The sequence below is a fragment of the Chinchilla lanigera genome, unplaced genomic scaffold (assembly GCF_000276665.1).
Source record: "Chinchilla lanigera isolate Chin_1 unplaced genomic scaffold, ChiLan1.0 scaffold00023, whole genome shotgun sequence".
Lineage (NCBI taxonomy): Eukaryota > Metazoa > Chordata > Mammalia > Rodentia > Chinchillidae > Chinchilla > Chinchilla lanigera.
This window is the reverse complement of record NW_004955424.1, coordinates 15,318,695-15,339,681: the sequence shown is the minus strand read 5'-3', so window position 1 is coordinate 15,339,681 and position 20,987 is coordinate 15,318,695. Positions and strand designations below refer to the sequence as shown.

Here is a 20,987-nt window from a genome sequence, read left to right as displayed (position 1 = left end):
CTGGGACTACAAGCGTGGGCCACCACGCCCAGCTGTAATTAACTTCTTAAAAATAAATATATTCGATATATGTTCCAAAATAAAATTTAACAAGAAGGCTGGCTTTGTTTCACATTTTGTAAATATCTGTAAAGTATAGCTTAATAGAAGATAGCTGGATTCTCATATCTGCATCTGCATGATTTTGTTTTGAGATACATGAAGAAAATCTGGTCTTATACAAAGATGTAGTTAGAAAAGTGGGGAGTATTTTAACTAATAGCTTTTTGGCCTAGTTATAAATATGCACAAATACATTGAGTAACTTTAGAAAATTCCACTGTATACTCTTGAGAAGATGACAGTTTAAAAAAGCAAATAATGGCTTAGTGTTATTGTGAAGATAGCCAGACCTCGATTGCCCATGGCCTGGAAGGTCCTGCAGACCCTGGACCGTACTTGGAGAGTGGCTCGTTTAAGTTTTTGTGGATGTTTAAGCAGGTTGCTTTCTTTTGTTGCAGGAGCTGATAGATGACTTGAAGTCTGAACTGAGTGGCAACTTTGAGCAGGTGATCATAGGGATGATGACACCCACCGTGCTATACGATGTGCAAGAGCTGCGAAGGGCCATGAAGGTGCGTGTGCCTCCTCTCTGCCCACACAGCATTCGGCACAAGCGCTGAGGCTCTGCCTCGAAGTCCTTCCGAGGGTGGGAAACAAAGTTATTCCTTATAATGTTCAGGAAAAAAATTTTCCACTCATGATCTCATGATGACAACTTGGAGACTTTCTAACACCTGTAATTTAAAAATTGTTTTCCAGGCCAGGCCTGGTGGCACACACTGGTAATCCCGGAACTTGAGAGGCTGAGGCAGGACGATTGTTGCAAGTTTGAGACTAGCCTGGGCTACAAAGTGAGCTCAAGGCCAGCCTGAACTGCATAGTGAGACTCTGTCTCAAAAAGACTAATACTAATAATAATAATAATTGTTTTCCAAAAAGTTATGGAATCACTTGCTCCTTCCTGTGGCTCAGCAAGCAGTGACGATAGTTCTGTGTGTGGAGCCAGGGCCTTGACCATGTGGCTGAGCATGGGCTCTGCTGGTGAGCTACACCCAGCAGGAGTGATCATAGTTGTGCCTTCGGTGTGGTACTGGAAACTTTCTTGTTGTGTTAGTTGCTTTTGAGCCATGGAACTTTATGACTGACCCCGTGAGGCCTCCAGATCCGCTGCCAGTTCAGAACTGGCAGAAGAGTTCCTTACATGTAAGGCCCGTGTGCATGCCCAAGCAATCCTTTAGGCACTGACTGGGGTCAGCTGATTTTCAGTGACTCGAGCATGACACGAAAATGCGCTTACCCTCCTCAGCCATGTTAATAATGACTTGGCCTTGCAGAAGGCTCCGGGCTAGGCTCTGAGAAAGCCAAGAGGCAAAAGGTCTTTGCCAGAAGATTCTGCCCTTTGTATGAAGAAAACAGAGGGTACGGAAAGATTAAGGCCCCGAGGCACAGAAACTGTATGGAACCTGGCCGTGTAACCAACACAGGTTAAACAGGCGCTAAGGGTTTGCTATGACTAATAATGTATATGGTGAGCGTTGGATTTGGGGGAGGATAATTAAAAGTTAACAAATCCCATTGCCGGGACCCTGTGGGCTGTCTTCATCCTCTGCAGGTTTGTGGCTATTTTCCTTCTGTGTCTGGGACTCAACTTGTAAAGATTTTTTTAACTGATACCTGAAAACGTGCAAATGTGCACCAGCTCAGTACACTGGCTCTCACACCCTCTCCTCTGGCTTCCTGTGCAGGGAGCTGGCACGGATGAAGGCTGCCTGATCGAGATCCTGGCCTCCCGGTCCCCGGAGGAGCTCCAGCGCATCAAGCAGACCTACCAGCATCGTACGTAACGTGCGCAGTGGCCTGGCTGAGGTTTTGCTGTGATCTGAGAGCAAGATTAACAGTGGGTGGTTATCCACTGATTAGCCTCTCTTCCTAGGCACATGAACCGCAAGGGGTCCATAAGCACCAAGTCTTGCTGGGGCAGATCCCTGTCTAGGCAGATGTCTGTCTGTCAGCTTCTGTAGACTTCTTGTGGGAAGACGCCACTCTCCTTAGGCTGCCCAGTGCACTGCTTTCTCAGTCTTCAAGCAGGAAAGTTGTTCCTTATGACAACCGAAGAACCAAAGGGGCTTGTTCAACATGCTGGCATCAACCACTGATTCTTAGCATTTCAGGGGAGGCCCCGGAGGGGCTGTCTGGCCCAATTTTTGATCTCCAGGATGGCCTGTGTGTCCTCCAGCCTTCTCAGAATGATAGCCATTAATCCCTGTAAAAGCCTCCAGAGGGTGATCTGTATGAAGATTCTTTTGTTTGTTTGTTTTTGTGTTTTTGAGACAGGGTCTCACTATACAGTTCAGGCTGGCCTTGAGCTCACTCTGTAGCCCAGGGTGGCCTTGGATTCACAATGATCCCCCTGCCTCAGCCTCCCGAGTGCTGGGATTACAAGGGTGCGCCGCCGCACCCAGTTTGAGGAAGCTTTTTTTTTTTTAAAAAAAAGTGCCTTTTTACTCTAAGAGTAGAACAAAAAATGTACAAATGTTTAGATCTGTGGTGTTTATTTGGCATTGTTTATATTAGCTAAACATGTGCAACGGTATTAGGCTGGCTAAACCATACATGGTATAGTCACACAATGAATTAGCAATCAGTAAAACTTACATTGCAAAAAATTATTGTTATATTATATGGTGTGGTGTACAGGTAAGTGAAAAGAACAAGTCAAAAGTGATAGACTGGGATCCCTTTTTTTAAAAAAGAAAGAACAATAGTGAAAAATGAAGAAAGAGATTCACAGACGTTATCTGTGATTTCAGTAGTCAGCATTTCTGCGTGATTAGACCACAGCAGAATTTTCTCCCCTCACTTTATTTATTTTTCCCCTCAGTGTTCTCTAGTCAACATGTATTACTTTTGTAGAAAGAAAACAATATAATCTGAGACGTTGGTCTGTGCTCGGGATGGGAGATTCTAGCCCTTTGCGGTTTGGATTTAGCACCGCATGCCCACTCCTGGGCCGTGCAGGTTTCTTCCCAGGTCTGAGGCCGGAGCCCCTCACGAGACCCGCCCCCACCTCTCGCCGAGAAGCGCTGCCGTCGCTGTGTCCCTCCCTGACCCCTCAGTGGCCCTTCAGCCTCTTCGGAGCTAGCCTGGCCAGTGGGAACCAGAGGGAAGGCCGGCCTGTCCTCTCCGGCTCACGTCTTCAGACACGGGCGTCTCCTGTACCCGCTGTCGTGACAAGATAACCGTGTGCAGGGGAAAGTCTCGTGGTGACCTGCTGCAGCAAACGCGCGGGTCATGGAGGGACAGAACGCGCCGGAGGTGCCGCGGAGGCGGGCAGGACTCTGTCTTCTGAAGTGACTACTTCCGCTTTCTCCCTAGAATACGGACGGAGCCTTGAAGACGACATTTGCTCAGACACTTCATTCATGTTCCAGAGAGTGCTGGTGTCCCTGTCAGCTGTGAGTCGCCGCCTCTGCCACCGTTCGAGATGGAGGGATGGGTTTTACTGAGATGCTCACTGCCCCTCCCCTGTATCAGCCTCTCCATCCCTTCAGCCCCCCGAATATGGATATTCCCTGAGTGGTGATCTTGGGCTTCTCTGTTCTTTTACCTTATTTCCTCCTCAGAGCCCCTGATGAGTCCCCTATGCCAGTTTGTTCAGTACTCACGAGTCCCTAGTACATGCCTGGTGCCCTATCCCAGCACGCCCTGGGAGTTATGCGGATGCTCACAAGGGGTGCCTGTGCCTTGACGCTTTATACTGTCATAAGGGAACATACCAGGTACACAAACTGCTATAAGACATGAAGAGATCAAGTGCCCAAGGAGAGCACGTAGCAAGAGGAAGAGTTGAGCAGACTTCGGTTGCAGAAACAAAGAAAAAGATGGCAGAGATGCCAGTTCCGAGAGTACCGGGAGAACTGTAGGATTCCAGGAGGAGAGGTGTGGGCGGGCGCATTCCAGGCAGGAAGAGCAGCGGGAATGAGAACAAGGCAAGGAGGTAGGAAACTCGGGGTGTGTTCAGGGAACACTTGGCTGAACAGGCAGAATGGTGATTCTGAAGCCAACTGGAAGCGTGGGCCGGGGTTCTAGTTGCAAGGAGTTTACGCTTTAATTGGAGAGCAATAGGGAGCCACCAAAGGTTCGGGAGCAGCAGGTGCTGAAGGCGATGATGGTGGTGAGCGCTGGAACTGTGTTCCCATAAGAGGAGTATGGTAGTGGTATGTGTGAAGGACAGTGGCGAGGAGCTGGGGACGGGGAAGCCACAGAGGGAGCTACACCAGGGTTCCGGATGAGAATTTAAGCAGGACTGGGGGAGGGTGGAAGGAGGACTACTAGAAAATAGAAGACGCTCCATGTGACCCCAGCTTTATTCTTGACTCCCTCCGGGGCGTGAGGCCTGTTTCTCAGTGCTTTTTAGATGATTCTTTATGGCTAATCTGCCGTCACCTTAACGTGCTCCTGAACTGAGCTTGAACTCCTTTGCTCTCCAAGCCAGCTCTTCCGCCCGCCCCGCCTGCATCTGTTATTATGATTGCTGTTCTGCCCATGTCCAGAACAGAATCCTGGAGATCGTCTCCAACTCCCACCTCGCCCTGTCTCTGACGTTCACTTGAATGATGCTTGCGTGTTTCTCTTTATTTCCTTCCCATTTTGCCCTCCCTCCTGTATGGCTACCCTGAGGAGCCATGCCCAAACCACAGAATACTGAGGTTATACACAATCAAAATAACAAACCAGCCGGGCATGGTGGCGCACGCCTGTAATCCCAGCACTCGGGAGGCTGAGGCAGGAGGATCGTTGTGAGTTCGAGACCAGCCTGGGCTACAAAGTGAGCTCAAGGCCAGCCTGAACTGCATAGTGAGACCCTGTCTCAAAAAGACAAAAAAAAAAAAAAAAAAAAAACAGAGGAAAGTATCCTGTCCTGTCACTCTTTAGTATTTCTCTGGGGCCTCGCCTCTGCCTGCCCTGAACCAGAGTTGCCAGGCAGGGGGTGGGTTTCCTGGGTTCTTCGGTCCCACTGCAGGGCTCAGATTCTGCTGACTCTCCGCACTCCGCCCCTTTCTGGCACAAGCTGAGCTATGTAGGTTGGAAAGCGCAAGTCTGCTGGGAAGATGCAGTCCTGGGGACGGGGCAGTGTCGGGAGCAGTGACCCTCCCCTTCCTATGCCGGAGACACAGGCCAGTGGCAGATGGGGCTCGTGCTCCGCTGGCAGTGTCCTCCAGGCTCAGCTCAGAGCCGTGGTAACAATGTGAGCAACCCAGAGGACTATTGTCCTGCTTCCCAGAGGCCCAAGGTCGCACCTTGTGGCATTTTGTGTCATTACCGCATCCCTGGGTGGCCAGGCCGTCTGTCTTAACGCTGCCCCCAAGTCTTCATGGGCTGTCTTACTCTCTGCTGTGTTTTTCTTGTCCCCAGGGAGGCAGGGACCAAGGGAATTACCTGGACGACGGTCTCGTGAAACAGGACGCCCAGGTTGGTAGAACTGCAGCTCCTTCTCCACGCTAGGCAGCCAGCCTTTGCCAGGGGGCAGCCTTCCCTTCCTACCTCAGAGCGTATCAGCCAGGCTGGGTGTCACATAGGGAAGATTTCCACAGAGAGCCTTCAATAGCAGCTGTCTTGCAAGGGCAGCGCTAAACATCACTCTGTCTACACTTCTGGGCCTCAAACTTCTTGGTATTGGGATAATTCTGTGGTGAGCTCAGGGAACCACTAATTGGCTTCTGAAGTGGGGAGCTGCCTTTGCTCTGTTTGCTATACATTTTTTTCTCCCCCACAGAGAATATTCAGTAAGACCTGTTGGGGTAAAATTACTATCAAACCCCAGCAGATGATTGCTTCCTTAGTGCCCACGCACAAACATTTTTCTGCACCAATCCAGGTAGCCATATAACGCTAATAATAATAGCTCATAAGCCATGCATGCTGGTGCATGCCTGTAATCCCAGGTACTTGGGAGGCTGAGGCAGGCAGATCACAAGTTTGAGACCAGCCTGGCAACTTGGCAAGACTCTGTTAAAATAAAACAAAAAGTTCTGGGATATATAACTCAGTGGTAGGATACCCCTGGATTTGATCTCCAGTAGCCATAAAATAAAGTACAATAATAATGAAATAATAGCTCATAAAAGTGGGTGCCAAATACTGTCCTAAGGTTTTATATTCAGCACCTCATTGAATTCTTATAATGAGTTAAGTACTACTATACCCATTTTACAGACAAGGAAATTGAGGCTCAGAGGAAAGTTCCCTGTCAAGTTCAGACAGACAGTAAATGGGAGAACTGACATTTATAGTTGCATTCTGAACCAATATACAACCATAGTGAAGGGCTGGTTCCACTCAATGTGTGGCTTATGAACCACTGTTGTTTATGGAGAAAGTAAGCTGTGGCTTCCATTAGAAGGAAGAGGGTATGTATGTGGCTTAGGCAGTAGAATTTTAAGGGGAGCACCCCAAAAGCACCCATTCTTATCAAACCAGTGGAAGCCGTGTGACTATTTATTCTCCAGCCTCAGAAATCGCGGGATCTCTTCTGGCATTTTTTTTTTTTGAGACAAGATCTTGCTATGTTTTTAGGCTGGTCTCAAACTTGTGGCTCAGATGAACCTCCTAAGTAGGTGGGACTCCAGGTGTGCTGCTGTTCCCAGGCGTACTTTATTAATTTTTTTTTTTTTTTTTTGGGTACTGGGAATCGAACTCAGGACCTGGCGCTTGCCAGGCAGGCGCTTGTGCCGCTGAGCTATATCCCCGGCCCCACCCTTTTTTTTGTACTTTATTAATTAAAGCAATGTTTTCAGTAAACAGAACCAGTCAGATGGAGAGATGATAGGTAGGTGATAGATAGATAGACAGACAGACAGACAGACGATAGATGACAGAGGCCCCTTGACTTACAGTAAGATTATGTCCCAATAATGCCTTGCAAGTTGAAAGTCTTATAAGTTGACAATGTATTTATTACACCAAACCTACTAAACATCCTGGCTAGCAACACAGTGCACGGCAGTGTGTACATTTTTCATCCTCCTGATTTGGGCACTGACCAGAAGTAGTGTCTTCCCAGTGCTTCCCGCATTGCTATAAAGTGTCACACTGCCTGTAGACAGCCTGGGAAAAGATTGAAATGCAGAATGTGAGGTACGGTTCCTGCTAGCCGTGTATCACTTTCTCACCACTGTGAAGCTGAAAAATCATAAGCAACCCAGGGTGATTCAGGAGCCCTCTGCTACACGTACATGTGTGTGCTTTCCTTTCCAGCCAGCAAAATATCACTAAGCCAGTCAGCTCTCTGGAGTTCTGGAAATATTTGCTTAGATTCTGGCACATTCTCTCTGGTGTTTTAAACTTGTGCTTTGCTTGGCTTCAGGACCTGTATGATGCTGGAGAGAAGAAATGGGGAACAGATGAAGTGAAATTCCTAACCATCCTCTGTTCCCGGAACCGAAATCATCTGTTGCATGGTAGGCGCTCACCTTACTTCCCAAAGAAACTGTTTCCAAGATAGTGAAAAGTATTTAGCCCTTAATTAATTTCCTTCTTTTCTTGGTGCAAAAAACTGACTGTACTGAACTTCCTTCGATTCTTACCTTGGAATGTATGAGTCCAATAATGTGAATAAGCGATAATTTCTGAAAAATTAATTATGAATAACTACAATGTATTCATAAAGTTTGACAGGAAACCTACCCTCATAGTTGGTCCTTTTTCTAAAGCAATACTAATACTTCCATTTTCACTTAGTTATAATTTTTAAAAAGTCTTTCATACATCAGGAAACAATCACATAGAAATGTTAGTTAATATTTATTCCTGGGGCTGGGAATTTAGCTCAGCAGCACAGCGCCTGCCTGGCAAGTGCAAGGTCATGAGTTTGATTCCCAGTACTGGAAAAAAACCAAACTAAACCAAAACAAAACAGTGTTTATTCCTGTTTGGCATCCACACTGTGACACTAACAGAAGTGATTTCTTTAGGGGTTAAGTTGCATTTGATGCATAATGGGTAATTTCAGATTTTATTTCCCATGTGTGGTGTTTCTAGTCTGTTTCTGATCATTCTAAATTTTATAATGTGCTTTTAACTTCTTTGGAGCAACAGACACCACAACTGTAGAATATTTGTTTCAGGCTTATAGTCTTCTTGTACACACCAGTTGAGATTTAATAGGATATTTCAATTTTCACACAGCTCTTTAGATCTCTGTGTACATCACAACTTTATAAATCCACCATATCCTTGTCGTACTCACACAGATTTACAAAGCTTATGGGAAATATGAGAAGAATGAGTTTGCCAGACTGCAAACATAAAGTAATTGAAACATACAACTCGTTTTAAAGTTGCAATTATTTCAGCTATTCCACAGGGATAAGAACAATCGATTACTCCTATTAATAAGTATCAGGGGTTACCCTCAGACACACCAGGTCCAACTCTGCCTTCCCTGGGCTGATTCCAGAGAACACAAATCTCCCCCTAGTGGTACAGTCTCAGAACTACAGTCTCAGAAATTGATTTAGTATGTTTCTAAGAATTTTCGCTTCTCAGACACAAGTCAATAGTTAGGCAGTTATAAAATATCTGCCTGTAAGCCACTGAGAGAAAATGTTTTAAGCACTATTTGGATAAAGAAAACTTCATGATATTCTTACAACGAACCATAACAGTGATGCCGGGGATATAGCTCAATGGCATAAGTGCCTGCCTGGCTAAGCGCAAGGTCCTGAGTTCGATTCCCAGTACCAAAAAAAAAAAAAAAAATTAGTAAGAGTGAAGATTCTTGGTTACTGTTTTGTTACTAGTTTCCCAGCTTCTAGATGTGGTGTTAGGCATAGCATCAACATTGTTTCTGGCAGTATCCCCATGGAGTAGTAACTATTTCCCCCAATTGAAGTGGAGAAAACAGGCTTAGAAAAGGTATTGATTTGATTCCAAGCAATATACACTGACTCCAACCCAAATAAGCAAAGAGGAAGTAATGTGGAACTGGAAAGGAAAGAAAATGAAAAACACTGGTGGCTCATAAAATTGAAGGGAAAATTGAGTAACTTCAAGAACAGAAATCAAAGCAGTTGGGGGCATCTCCCTAGAAGTGAGTCATGGCTCTTATTTCTAAGGCAGGGTTTGCTGACTGACGTCTGGTCTCCATTTAAAATGCTGATTTGGGGGTTAGGTATGTAGCATGGTGATAGAGCACGTGCCTACCTGGGTGAGGTCCTGGGCTCTGTCTGTACCACGAAAATGAATTTTGTACTCCTTCTCCAGACTGTCTGGGGAATGACATCCAGAAGCTTGACGGGTTTCCCAGGTGATTTTTTTTTTTTTTTTTTTGAGACAAGGTCTCGCTATGCAATTCAGTCTGGCCTTGAACTCACTGTGTAGCCCAGACTGGTCTTGAACTCATAGCGATCCTATAGCCTCAGCCTCCCAGGTGCTGGGATTACAGGTGTGCACCACCATACTTGGCTCCCAGGTGATTCTTATATTCTTTGAAGGTAAAGGTGACCCCACGGTTTGGGCCATCCCCATGATCTGCTCAGTTTAAAATTCTCGGGAAGGTCAGGTTTGAGGGCGCATACCTGTAATCCCAGCACTCGGGAGGCTAAGGCAGGAGGATCGTTGTGAGTTCAAGACCCGCCTGGGCTACAAAGTGAGCTCAAGGCCAGCCTGAACGGCACAGCGAGATCCTGTCTCAAAAAGATAAAATAAAATAAAATCCTCAGGAAGGCAACCCTGACTGGGTGAACCGCTCCCTTGTTCGGTAGAGGTTATGATGTGTGCTGTTGGATGTGCATGTTCCTACATGCACAGCTTACAAGAATCACTAGGCAGCATGCCAGAGGAGGAAATGGCAGGAGATAAACAAAACAGCTATCTCCTCTAAGAAGACTCCAAAAGATGAGAACAAGGAAGAGAACATTCCGTCACATTAAAAGTACTTGGCAAAAAAGCAACAGAAATTTAATTACGTTAAAGTCTATTGCAAGAGGCAAAGCGGCTGTTACCAAGTGTGACTCAGTTTTGAATTGCTTTAGTCATGATGAGCCAAAAGGAAGCTGAATGTACAGGTGACTGCTGGGGCCAAAACTGCAAAAAGACACATTGTGCTTACTCAGGGAACATGGAGAAGAAAGCAGGTGTCTCCAGAGGATGTCTCCATTTTATCTGGGAGGAAGCAGCGTCCCAGATAAGGACAGGGGCTGAACTAGTGTCCTTCAAGAATCACAGTTCTCTTTCCTCCTTGCTGCAGGCCCATTCAGCTGGGCCATCGTATTCTTCCATATCTCAGCCACATTGCTAGTTACTGCACCCTTGACATATGCCAAAGGGCAGCGTAAAGTAGTAAAAAGGTGCTCACTCTATCCATAAATTTTAGTTTCATCTATTCTTTTATTTTTAATTTATTTATTTATTTTTTCTTGTTGAGATAGGGTCTCGCTATACAGTTCAGGCTGGGCTTGGGCTCACTTTATAGCTCAGGCTGCTCTCAAACTCACAGTGATCCTCCTGCCTCAGCCTCCCGAGTGTTGGGATTATAGGCGTGTGCCACAACACCCGGCTCTTTTATATTCTTGATAATGCCATATTTTTATTTGTTGTAGTGTTTGATGAATACAAAAGGATATCAAAGAAGGATATTGAACAGAGTATCAAATCTGAGACATCTGGTAGCTTTGAAGATGCCCTGCTGGCTATAGGTAAGCTGTAGGAAATGGGGAACAGAGAAACAAGTATCTATTGGTTTTCCTCCAACAGATTGTCAAGGAGTCTAGAATTCTGACTTTCACAGAGCAGAGTGGTTTAAATCACTTATGATACATTCCAGGTTTTTCAACAGTGGTGGTTTCTCAGATGAACTCTCACTATGTTCCCCAGGCTGATGTCAAACTTCTGGCCTCAAGTGATCCTCTTCCCCCAGCCTCCCAAGTAGGGGGAACTGCAGGCACATGCTTCAATGCCTGGCTAATGTTCTAGAATTTTAAACAAGAAATATTGTATACAACTCAATTGCTGTTGCACCTTATGTTTTATATCTTCTATGCTTTTAAATCTCATGAGAAAGCTGATACTATATTACTAGCTGCATCTTGCAAGTCTCAATGGTTAGAACTAATAACTGGCTCTCATGGCAGACATAGTAATCCTTGTGAAATTATATGTCTCCATTTGCTTTGATGAGCTTTATAAATTATTTCTGTAGGAGCATGATAAATTAAGAATACTTTCCATCTGAGAAAATGCCCACAGTATAGCTTATGCTCATGAAATATAGTATGGCTAAAATTTCTCTGGCAAAGCAAGCAGGATACTTTGATACTTTGTTTTTTCCTTGATATTTTATAGAATAACTGTCACTTTTCTCATAGGTCCTTCCTGTAATCTTTTTTTTTTTCTTGACAGTTAAGTGCATGAGGAACAAATCTGCATATTTTGCTGAAAGGCTTTATAAATCTATGAAGGTAAATGGCTTCACTTTTTAGCATCTGAATGTCTTTGGTTTATCTGTATCTACCTTCTTAGTTTGCGTATATCCCCCTCCCAGATTTCAGCTGAAATATCTAATTTGCTTCACCATTTATTTCACTGAATGCTGCTAATAATACTACTAAGTTAATTTTTATTTCTTGCCATACTGGGGATTGAACTCAGGGCCTTTGTACTGTGTGAGCTATATTCCAGCCCTGTTTTCAAATTTTTAAATTTTGGGACAGGATCTCACTAACTTGCCAAATTGCCCATGCTGGGCTAGAACTTGTGATCCTCTTGCCTCACTAAGTGATATTTATTAAGTATTTATGATGTGTGGATCATGGTTCTCAATGTTTTATATGTATGGGTTAATTGTATCCTTAAAACAGTTGTATAAGCAGATACTATTATTTGTGGGGGCAAATACTATTATGAATCCCCATTTTACAGATGCAGAGAATGAGAGGATATAGAGTTTACCCAAGGTCCTCAGTGCAGAAATAGTGGCTCAAGTGCAAGCACTGGCCATCTAACTCCAGAGCCCATCGTCCTACCTGGATTTTATTCTGCAAGCACCCATGCAGGGGAATCGTGTGGGAAGGATCAAAATATAGACCTTGTTCTCAAAGAACATCTAGCCTGCTAGGGAAAACAAGCATGCTTAAGCACGAACAATAAGAGAGAATGTAAGACCGTAGTTGAGGATCCAAGTATTATAGGAGAATTGATTTTCTTTTCTTTTTTTTTAAATACGGGGAATCGAACTCATGACTTTGCCCTCGCCAGACAGGCACTTGTGCCACTGAGCTATATCCCCAGCCCAAGTATTATAGAGATGCAGAGGAAAGGGTTTTTTTTTTTTTTTTCAATATTTGTTTACTGGTTTGGAGGGAGGGGGGCCCAGAAAGAATATATAAAAACAGTTGGAAGCTGCAGGTGTAGCCCAGTGGTAGAATACATGGTGTGATGCCCTTTGTTCAATTCCCAGCCCCCCAAACAAAACAAAAACAGAAAGCTGGTGTATTTGAGCCAGAGCTTCAGGGAGGCTTTACATGGAAGTGGGTGGGGCAGGCAAGCTGGACAGTACCAGGCACGTCTCTAGAAGACACAGCAGTGTCCTCTGGTCTGAACGTAAGGGGTTAGAAACGCAAGCCGTGCAGAGCCTGGACTCCTGTGGTAAAGAGCAGGATATTCCTCAAGCCTCCAAGGCTGGGAGGAGAAGACACCATCAGGAGAGTCGTTCTGCATCTTGCCCTGCTAAACAGGGCAAGAGCACTCCGAGAAACAGCAGCATGTCTTATACTGGGACCTTGTTTTCCTCCTCAGGGCTTGGGCACGGACGACAACACCCTCATTAGAGTGATGGTCTCCCGAGCAGAGATTGACATGCTGGACATCCGGGACAACTTCAAGAGGCTGTACGGAAAGTCTCTGTACTCGTTCATCAAGGTGGGTCGCAGCAGCTTGCCGCCACCCGGGGGGAGGCGCCAGTGAAAACTGGGGCTCGGCGTGTAGCATTTCTGGTCCTTCCTGCCTGGCATCAGTCACTCCCAGAAAGACGGTCCTGTACTTCAAGTATTTCCAGTCTCTCTCCCTCCACAGAGATCTTTACATCTGTGGCAGGTTACAAGCTGGAAATGTTTTCCTTCCCAAATACAATGATTATTTCATTTTTACTCCAAACAGAGAAATATCACATTCTAATAGATATTTTTAAGAGCACAGTTTCCTTATCTACCTATAATGAGGTAGATTAAATACCTTAATCTAATGATTAAATATCTGCCTATAATGAGGAAAGAATCAGTTAAATTCAAAATCCTGCACAGTGCCAGCTGATGTCTGCTGGAAATATGGGGAAGCATTTTTATTTTCCTGGATTGCTATTTTTTACCTCGTACCAGACATCTAGGTCCTAAAATGGCACAGAAGGACCAGAAATGATTCACCTCTCATTAGTGGGATTTTGCTTCCTGAGGAAGCCAGGCAGTCTTGTAAGTGTGAAATTGAAACCAATTTCCTTGGAAGGTGGAGTTGTCTACACAATAAGCTTCACATCATTTTGATTTTTAAATTAAATATTCTGAAAAATAGAGACTACATTGCCTATTTGTTTTGTTTTGTTTTGTTTTGTCTTTTTGAGACAGGGTCTCGCTATGCAGTTCAGGTGGGCCTTGAGCTCAATTTGTAGCCCAGGCTGGTCTCAAACTTGCAACGATCCTCCTGCCTCAGCCTCCCGAGTGCTGGGATTACAGGCGTGCGCCACCATGCCCAGCTGCCTATTCATTCAATAAGAACTGTCAAAAGAAACAGAATAGAAGCATAACATTGGTAAATAGAAAAATGACAAAAGATAAAAATGTAGGTTATAATAATAAAAATAAACTCTCAGGCTAGATAAAAACCAAAAAGTCCTACTTTATGTTATTTATAAGGAATAACTAAGTCTTGCTTGGTGTGGTGATAGATGTCTGTCATCCCAGCACTCCAGAGCCAGAGGCAGAAAGATTGCTATGAGTTCGAGGCCAGTCTGAATGACACAGGTGAGAACCTGTCTCAAACCACAGCCACCTCAAAAAAGAACTAAAATACAGTGACATGTAACAAGCTTAAGGAAACAAACAGGAACAAACATTTGACAAACCAACATAAAACAAAAAGCAGGGATCACACTATAAGAAAATTTTAAGGAGAAAAAACATTACAGAAAATGATCACTTTATATTCATAAAGGTAACAATTTACAAGATAAAATTATTATGAAACCTAGGTGTCAAATCATAATACATCCAAATATAAATGAGAAACTTGAGGGTCCAAACAAAAAAGACACAAAATACTATTCTATTAAGAAACACTAGGGGCTGGGAATTTAGCTCAGCGGCAAAAAGCATCTGCCTGGCATGCGCAAGGTTGTGAGTTCGGTTCCCGGTACTGGAGAAAAACTAAAAAAAAAAAAAAAAAAAAGAAACACTAACACATTTTATTCTTTGGCAGGTGAATGAGTCAAAGTACAAATAAGGATATATTTAGATTGATTTTAACAGATACTATTAAGTTTTGAATTTATAGACAAAGATTCTGCCTTTCCTAGTGTCCCTGAAGGTCTAACAAAAATTGATCTGTGGGGCTGAGGCCGTAGCTCAGGATGTGCACAAGGCCATGGGTTCAATCCTAGTACCAAAAAGAAGAAACAGATTTATTATTGGACCATAAAAATTTTCCATTTAGAAATTATAGACTCTTTCTGGAGGGCTATCCACAACCCATACCAAAAGGTTTAAGAAAACACATGACCTTTAATCCACTAAGTCTCATTTTATGAAAATTTATTCAGAATAAATTGTGAAGAAAATGCTCAAAAACCTAGCTACAATATGCTTATGGCAGCAGTGTTTTCCATAGTGAAAAACTGGAAACAACATAACATTCAACGATGGGAAAGGTGAGGGTGTGATCAAATAAATTATTTTTACCTATGTACAATGGAATACTCTGTAAACATTAATGTTGTAGAAGAATACTGAATAAAGTAAGGAAATATTGAGACTATATTATTAAGTAAAAAAGCAGGGTGCAGGCGCAGGGAATGTAGCTCACTGGTAAAACACTTGGCATATGTGCAAGGCCCTGGGTGGGGAGATTTGGCAGTGTGAGGATGACAGGATGCAAAAGAAAGCTACAGTCTTATCACATAGGTATCCATGCACGCACAAAAAGGACTGGGAGAATATGCACACACCAAAAAGTTAACAATAATGTAAGTGGTGGAACTATGCATGATTCTTTTTTTTTTTTAAGAATATATTTATTTAGGGAAAGAAAGCTTCTGTCTGAGAGAAAGACAGAAGGGGACCTGAATGGGTTCCCCTACGGGTGATTATTATGTTGTCTTTTTTTGTCTTTATTTTCTACACTGAACAAGTGTATTACCTTTGTAATAAAAAAATAATAATAATAACCAAACAGATTGTTTTAAAGAGCTGAGAAGCTCTTTCTGGAGGGCTATGTGGTGGCACACACCTGTAATCCCAGCACTGGGGAGGCTGAGGCAGGAGGATCATTGCGAGTTCAAGGCCAGCCTGGGAAATAAGTGAGTTCAAGGCTAGCCTGAATTGCATAGCGAGACCCTGTCTCAAAAAGACAAAAAAAAAAAAAAAAGAGCTGAGAAATATTCAGCCAACTTGAAAAAGTTAAACTAGATGACTTTGAACTGTGTATTCCATTTAAAAACTCACTTATGTGACTGTAACTCTGCTTCCCTTGCCCCCAGGGTGACACATCTGGAGACTACAGGAAGGTACTACTCATTCTCAGTGGAGGAGATGATTAAAGTAAAATCCCAGAAGGATAGGAAGATCCTCAACAATGAATTTGTTTTTAAACTTCATTTTTCTACACTGCTATTAGCATTATCTCTGAATGCTTATTTCCAATTAAAACACCCACAGTTGCTTCGTAGGATTAGACTATATTATTATCATCTGTAATTAGTCATTCTGATGCCTTAAAGCTGTACTTGCATTTCAAAGCTTACAAAACCTAAATGGAGATTTAAAATTAGAAATTAAAATGTACTTCTTTTTTTTTTTTTTTTTGGTTTTCTCCGGTACCGGGAACTGAACTCACGACCTTGCGCTTGCCAGGCAGGCACTTTGCCACTGAGCTAAATCCCCAGCCCCTAAAATGTACTTCTTGTTTTTAACAGATTATCTCCCCATTTGTGTCACAGAAATTGAATGTATTATTTTATAATTTCTTTTTCATAAAATACATTTTTTAGATGGAAGATTAGAACACTGTTATAAAATAATTTTCCTCCCTAAGCCTACTTTTACAGTGGCTAATAATTTCTTTTTTTTTATTTTTTATTTTTTATAATTTCTTCAGTTGAAATTGTGCACATTCAGTTAGTAAGAATAGCCATTCCAGGCCAGGGGTATAGCTCAGTGGCACAGTACCTGCCTGGCAAGTGCAAGGTCCTGAGTTCGATTCCCGGTACAAAAAAAAAAAAAAGAAAGAAAGAAAGAAATAGCCATTCCATTTTCTATTTGTACATCATCATAGATGGAAAACGTCTACAAATCTTGTTTTGGTTTGTCAAGAGTATCAGGTGATCTTTACTAAGTTTGGTGTGGAAGACTTGCCTTTATCTTATCATACCACAATCAATTCATCTAAACAGACTAAATTTTAAGTTTGGTTAAGCAGATATATTGTGTGGTTATCAAACATAAATCCTGAACATTCCAGAATATTATGGTTAATGTCTTAATGTAGTTTAAAAGTGAATGGGGAAAAAATAAGCTTCAAATGAGATAATTTTGGTAATAGTATAATGCTCTGAATTTTGCTTGACTTAAAACATTTTGTGTGAAAAATTTTTAAATCTTTTTGATTTTGTTGACTTGTAGTAGTAACTTACATATACACTGTGCCTTTTCAACCCTACAATCATTCTAAAAGCATAGTTAGATTTAATTAAAAAAATTCAATTTGTACACAACATGGAAAAATAATTTTAATAAAAAATGATGGCTCTAAAGTGAGTTACATTCTTTTCTGGTTGACTTTTCCACTTCTGAGATTTTTTATGCCGGATGTGTTTGATGGGAGCTATTTTTGAAGGAACTGTGATACTCAGTTTCTATTTGGAATTATAATGTAAGAAAAAACATGTAGTCATGATGGCCTGCTGCTGCAGAACTAATGTTAAATAGGCTAAACACTCCTCAATGATATTAAATAATAACTTATTTAATGATACTCTCTGTTCTACTACATAGAACATTTACAGTAAATGTGAAATATTGGGGCTGGGGGTGGGTACCCCAGTGCTTAGCATGTCCCAGGCTAACTACAGGAAACTACAGGAAGTAATACAGCCACCTCAGTACCTGCTCAGAAGACCATCAAATGTCCAAATAAACTTTATTTGATTTTGGAAGCATTGTAAGACTCTGTGTGTGTGTGTGTGTGTGTGTGTGTGTGTGTGTTTCATCTTTAAATGATACATAGCTTAGCTGAAATTTTAAAACAGATGGCAGTTATTAAAACTTCCAAGAGATTTCTAGAAGAAAGGATAAATCCACCCTGGAGGAATGTTTGTTTGTTATATTAAAACAAGCACGAGTTTGAGATACAATTATGAAGCATCTTTTTCTCTCAGTTTACATGTATTCAATGGACCTAATTCTTGTCCTATGCTTAAATGTAAATTTAGATACTCTTAGGTTTTAAAAAGTACTGCTGTGCAGCCTCTTTAGGCTGTAAAATAGTATCATTTCAGTAATCAATATATCCATCCAGAATTCCAAACTTGATTTACAGTTGAGGCATCTCCCATTATTCAGCCTTGGCTACCACCAGTGGGATGCTGGCTTCTGAGGAAGGGGAAGCAGTGGACTTCTTTCTCCAGTGAAGCTTTCTTCCACCCAGCGCCTGCCCTCAGCCGACCTTTCCTAGGCTGTAACAGCACGCAGATTAAAAGACTGTGGGGGACTTGGTTGAGGAGTAAATTGTTAAACCGCAGGGTAAAAAAGCACACAGGCTCTCTGAGGAGTTCATGGTTTAAGAAGGTTAGCGAAGCATGTGTGTCTGGCTGGTGTCCTTCCCCTTCCCCCAAGAAAACTACCTATCCTCCCGACAGTTCCTTGCACAAATTGCTTTTCTTTTGCTTTTTCTCTCCTACAGTGATATTTTAAGTAAAAGCCAGAGTTCTCAGCTTTGCTTCTACTTTGGTCCTCTCAGTGGAGATAGGTGCTCGGGGCCTCTGGGTGACTGAACTAAGTCTTGTTTCCAAGTAATCCTTCATTCTTCACTATGCCACCATGGTTGCTCACTGCAACAAAGGAGCACAGGTATCTTAACTGTTGTTAGTCCTGCTGTAGAAGATCAGGCCTCTGTCACCTTGGCAGAGGCTTAAAGCTGCTTCTTGTGGGCATTCCTGTAAGTTCCCCTGTCAAACTCATCACCAGGGAATCTCTGGCCTGCGGGTCCTTTGGCAAGAGGAATGTAGTTCTTCAGCCTCTGTGAATCTGGCAACGCCTTTGGCTTTTCTGGGCTGAAGTCTATTTGCTCTTGCACCCAGGCCTCTTGTACAGGATCTAAGATGATCTCAGGCTAGCTAGCTCATGGTTGTCCACACATGCTCCGTGGGAAATACTTGCACATCCTTTGTGCTGACAACTTCTGCGCATGCGCTTGACTCCATGCAACCATCATTCTTGGCCTCCCACATCCATCTCCAGCTGCCTTGGCTAGGTTCTCTCAGTTCAGATTTCTCAGGAATGACTGAGAGCAGTCCACTGTAGCCCCCAAAGTACATGTCCAGTCAATGGGAAGTGTAAATGGGTATGCTGTTGCCATCATTTCAGAGAACAAATTAGCAATGGCTAATAAAGTCGACAACTGCCCAGCAAATCCACTTCTGATCTGCTAGTTGAATCTCTTGCACATAACGTGTATTTCTGCTCTACAAGACCATTCAAGTAGAAAACCACTAACTCCCTCAGTAGGAGAGTGGGTAAATTATGGGTCAGTCATACAATAAACAGTGAAAATTTAATTAGAGATTTAACCAAAAGTATAATTTTGAAAGAGGAGAAAGGTGCAAAATGAGAGGTATGGTATAATTCCATTTAATTGTATGTTTAAATGTGCAAAAGAAACGACGTTGCATCCAGATATGCATATAAGGGCTTGCCTAGGAATGATACACACCATTCTTTTTTTTTGTCTTTTTGAGCCAGGGTCTCGCTATGCAGTTCAGGTCGGGCTTGAGCTCAGTTTGTAGCCCAGGCTGGTCTCGAACTCACAATGATCCTCCTACCTCAGCCTCCCGAGTGCTGGGATTACAGGTGTGTACCACCATGCCTAGCCACACCATTCTCGAGAGGCTCATCACCACTGGAAGGCAGAGAGATGGAGACAGAGGGCGGGTACCGCAGCAGGCTGCTTGATATTTTTATTGTTCTATTTTAAAAGAATGAATCATCAATCATACACCGCAGTAAAGCTGGGGGCGGGGAGAAGGAATCAAAACGAGTAAAACACTTCAAGCTTTGAAAAGGTCCCCATGTGTTCCTATTACTTCACTTGAAATATCATAAACATTTTATGAAGTCAGGAACTAAAAGGCTGAGTCTATGGCAAGGGATGCTGATATGGGGGAAAGAAACTCCCAACCTGAAGAAATCTGGGACGAGTGTGTGTTCTCTAAAATCGAAGAATGAATTTTAGGAACAATGGACGTTAAGAGCAGAATATATTTATTGAGGGAAAGAAAGCTTCTGTCCGAGAAAGCGAGAGGCAGAAGGGGATCCGAGTGGGCTGCCAAGGACCCTGCCTTTCCTAGGGATTTTATACAGCAAAACGAGATGCGGTGCGTCCAACGTGGGGGAAAAAATGGGAAATCGCAAGGTGTGCATCAGGTGGGTCAAAACTATGGTCAACCAAGCCGGGAGTGGCGGCGCAAGCCTGTAATCCCAGCACTCGGGAGGCTGACGCAGGAGGATCGTTATGAGTTTGACACCAGCCTGGGCTACAAATTGAGCTCAAGGCTAGCCTCAACTGCATAGTGAGACCCTGTCTCAAAAAGACAAAAAAAAAAAACCTATGGTCAACCAATAAGATTACAAGCATAATGGCTCGGGTAAAATTGATTAAATCGGGATCAAATGGGGAATTGACTCACGCAGCAAGGAGACACGAATGCAGAACAGGTGCTTCTCCTGTAAGGGGTTGAGTTTAGTGACTCTTCCTGGCTTTTTCAAGGTGACTGATACCTATTTAGACTATTAATCCCTGATGTCCATCCCTAGGGGGACATGTGGGCACATTTATTTCACCTTCTGTCTTGAGGTCCGGCCCACGGCGGAAGGGCCTGTCTCTCCCGAAGCTGCAAGGCATCTTGTCTTCCATACTGGCTCCTTCCAGGGCCTGTCTGACTACCTATAATATTTCTACCTTAACTCAGCTGCCTACAACAATGCTACCCCAGGAGAGACTGTTAATTCCGCTAGGACTTCCGGAAGGCACTTTAAGCCCCACAGTCCAGGCCCTATTGAGGTCCCCCAGGTGCTGGGAGGAAAGAAAAAGGGCGCAGGGAATGTTCGCCATTGAAGGCGAACTCCTGTCTGCAGCAGAGGCGGGCCGAGGAAACCGAGAGCTCTTCCAAGTCCTCCTTAAACACCAAGCCGAGCGCCAAAGCCGGGGCGCGGGACCCACCACGTGGGAGCGCCTCCAAGGACGCGCGCGAAGACCATGTTTTCGTCCCTTGGACCACGGCTCCGTAAGCGTCTGGAGCTCCGGACCCTTTACAGAATGAAGGGATGACTTGGACCTGCAAGTCGCGCCCCAGACAAAGAGGTACTTCACCGCCAAACTCAGCCAACTTTTCAAGTCAGGTTGAGTCGGGACAGGAAGGGGAGCCTGGAGGGACCAGCGGCGGGCACACACCGCCCGGGTCCGCGCAG

The 20,987-nt window shown here is 43.6% G+C and overlaps 1 protein-coding gene across 1 annotated transcript in view; it reads left to right on the top strand.

Annotated features, from left to right (window-relative positions):
• The window catches only part of Anxa4 (annexin A4), a 65,533-nt gene extending 49,455 nt beyond the window's left edge, over nt 1–16,078 (top strand). Inside the window, exons 5-13 of the mRNA XM_005385639.1 lie at nt 501–614; nt 1,788–1,878; nt 3,418–3,497; nt 5,458–5,514; nt 7,409–7,502; nt 10,644–10,739; nt 11,443–11,501; nt 12,838–12,960; nt 15,785–16,078. Coding sequence (XP_005385696.1) covers nt 501–614; nt 1,788–1,878; nt 3,418–3,497; nt 5,458–5,514; nt 7,409–7,502; nt 10,644–10,739; nt 11,443–11,501; nt 12,838–12,960; nt 15,785–15,844 — 774 coding nt within the window. The 3' untranslated portion in view covers nt 15,845–16,078. The remainder of the gene's footprint in view (nt 1–500; nt 615–1,787; nt 1,879–3,417; nt 3,498–5,457; nt 5,515–7,408; nt 7,503–10,643; nt 10,740–11,442; nt 11,502–12,837; nt 12,961–15,784) is intronic.
• Nucleotides 16,079–20,987: the final 4,909 nt, after the last annotated feature.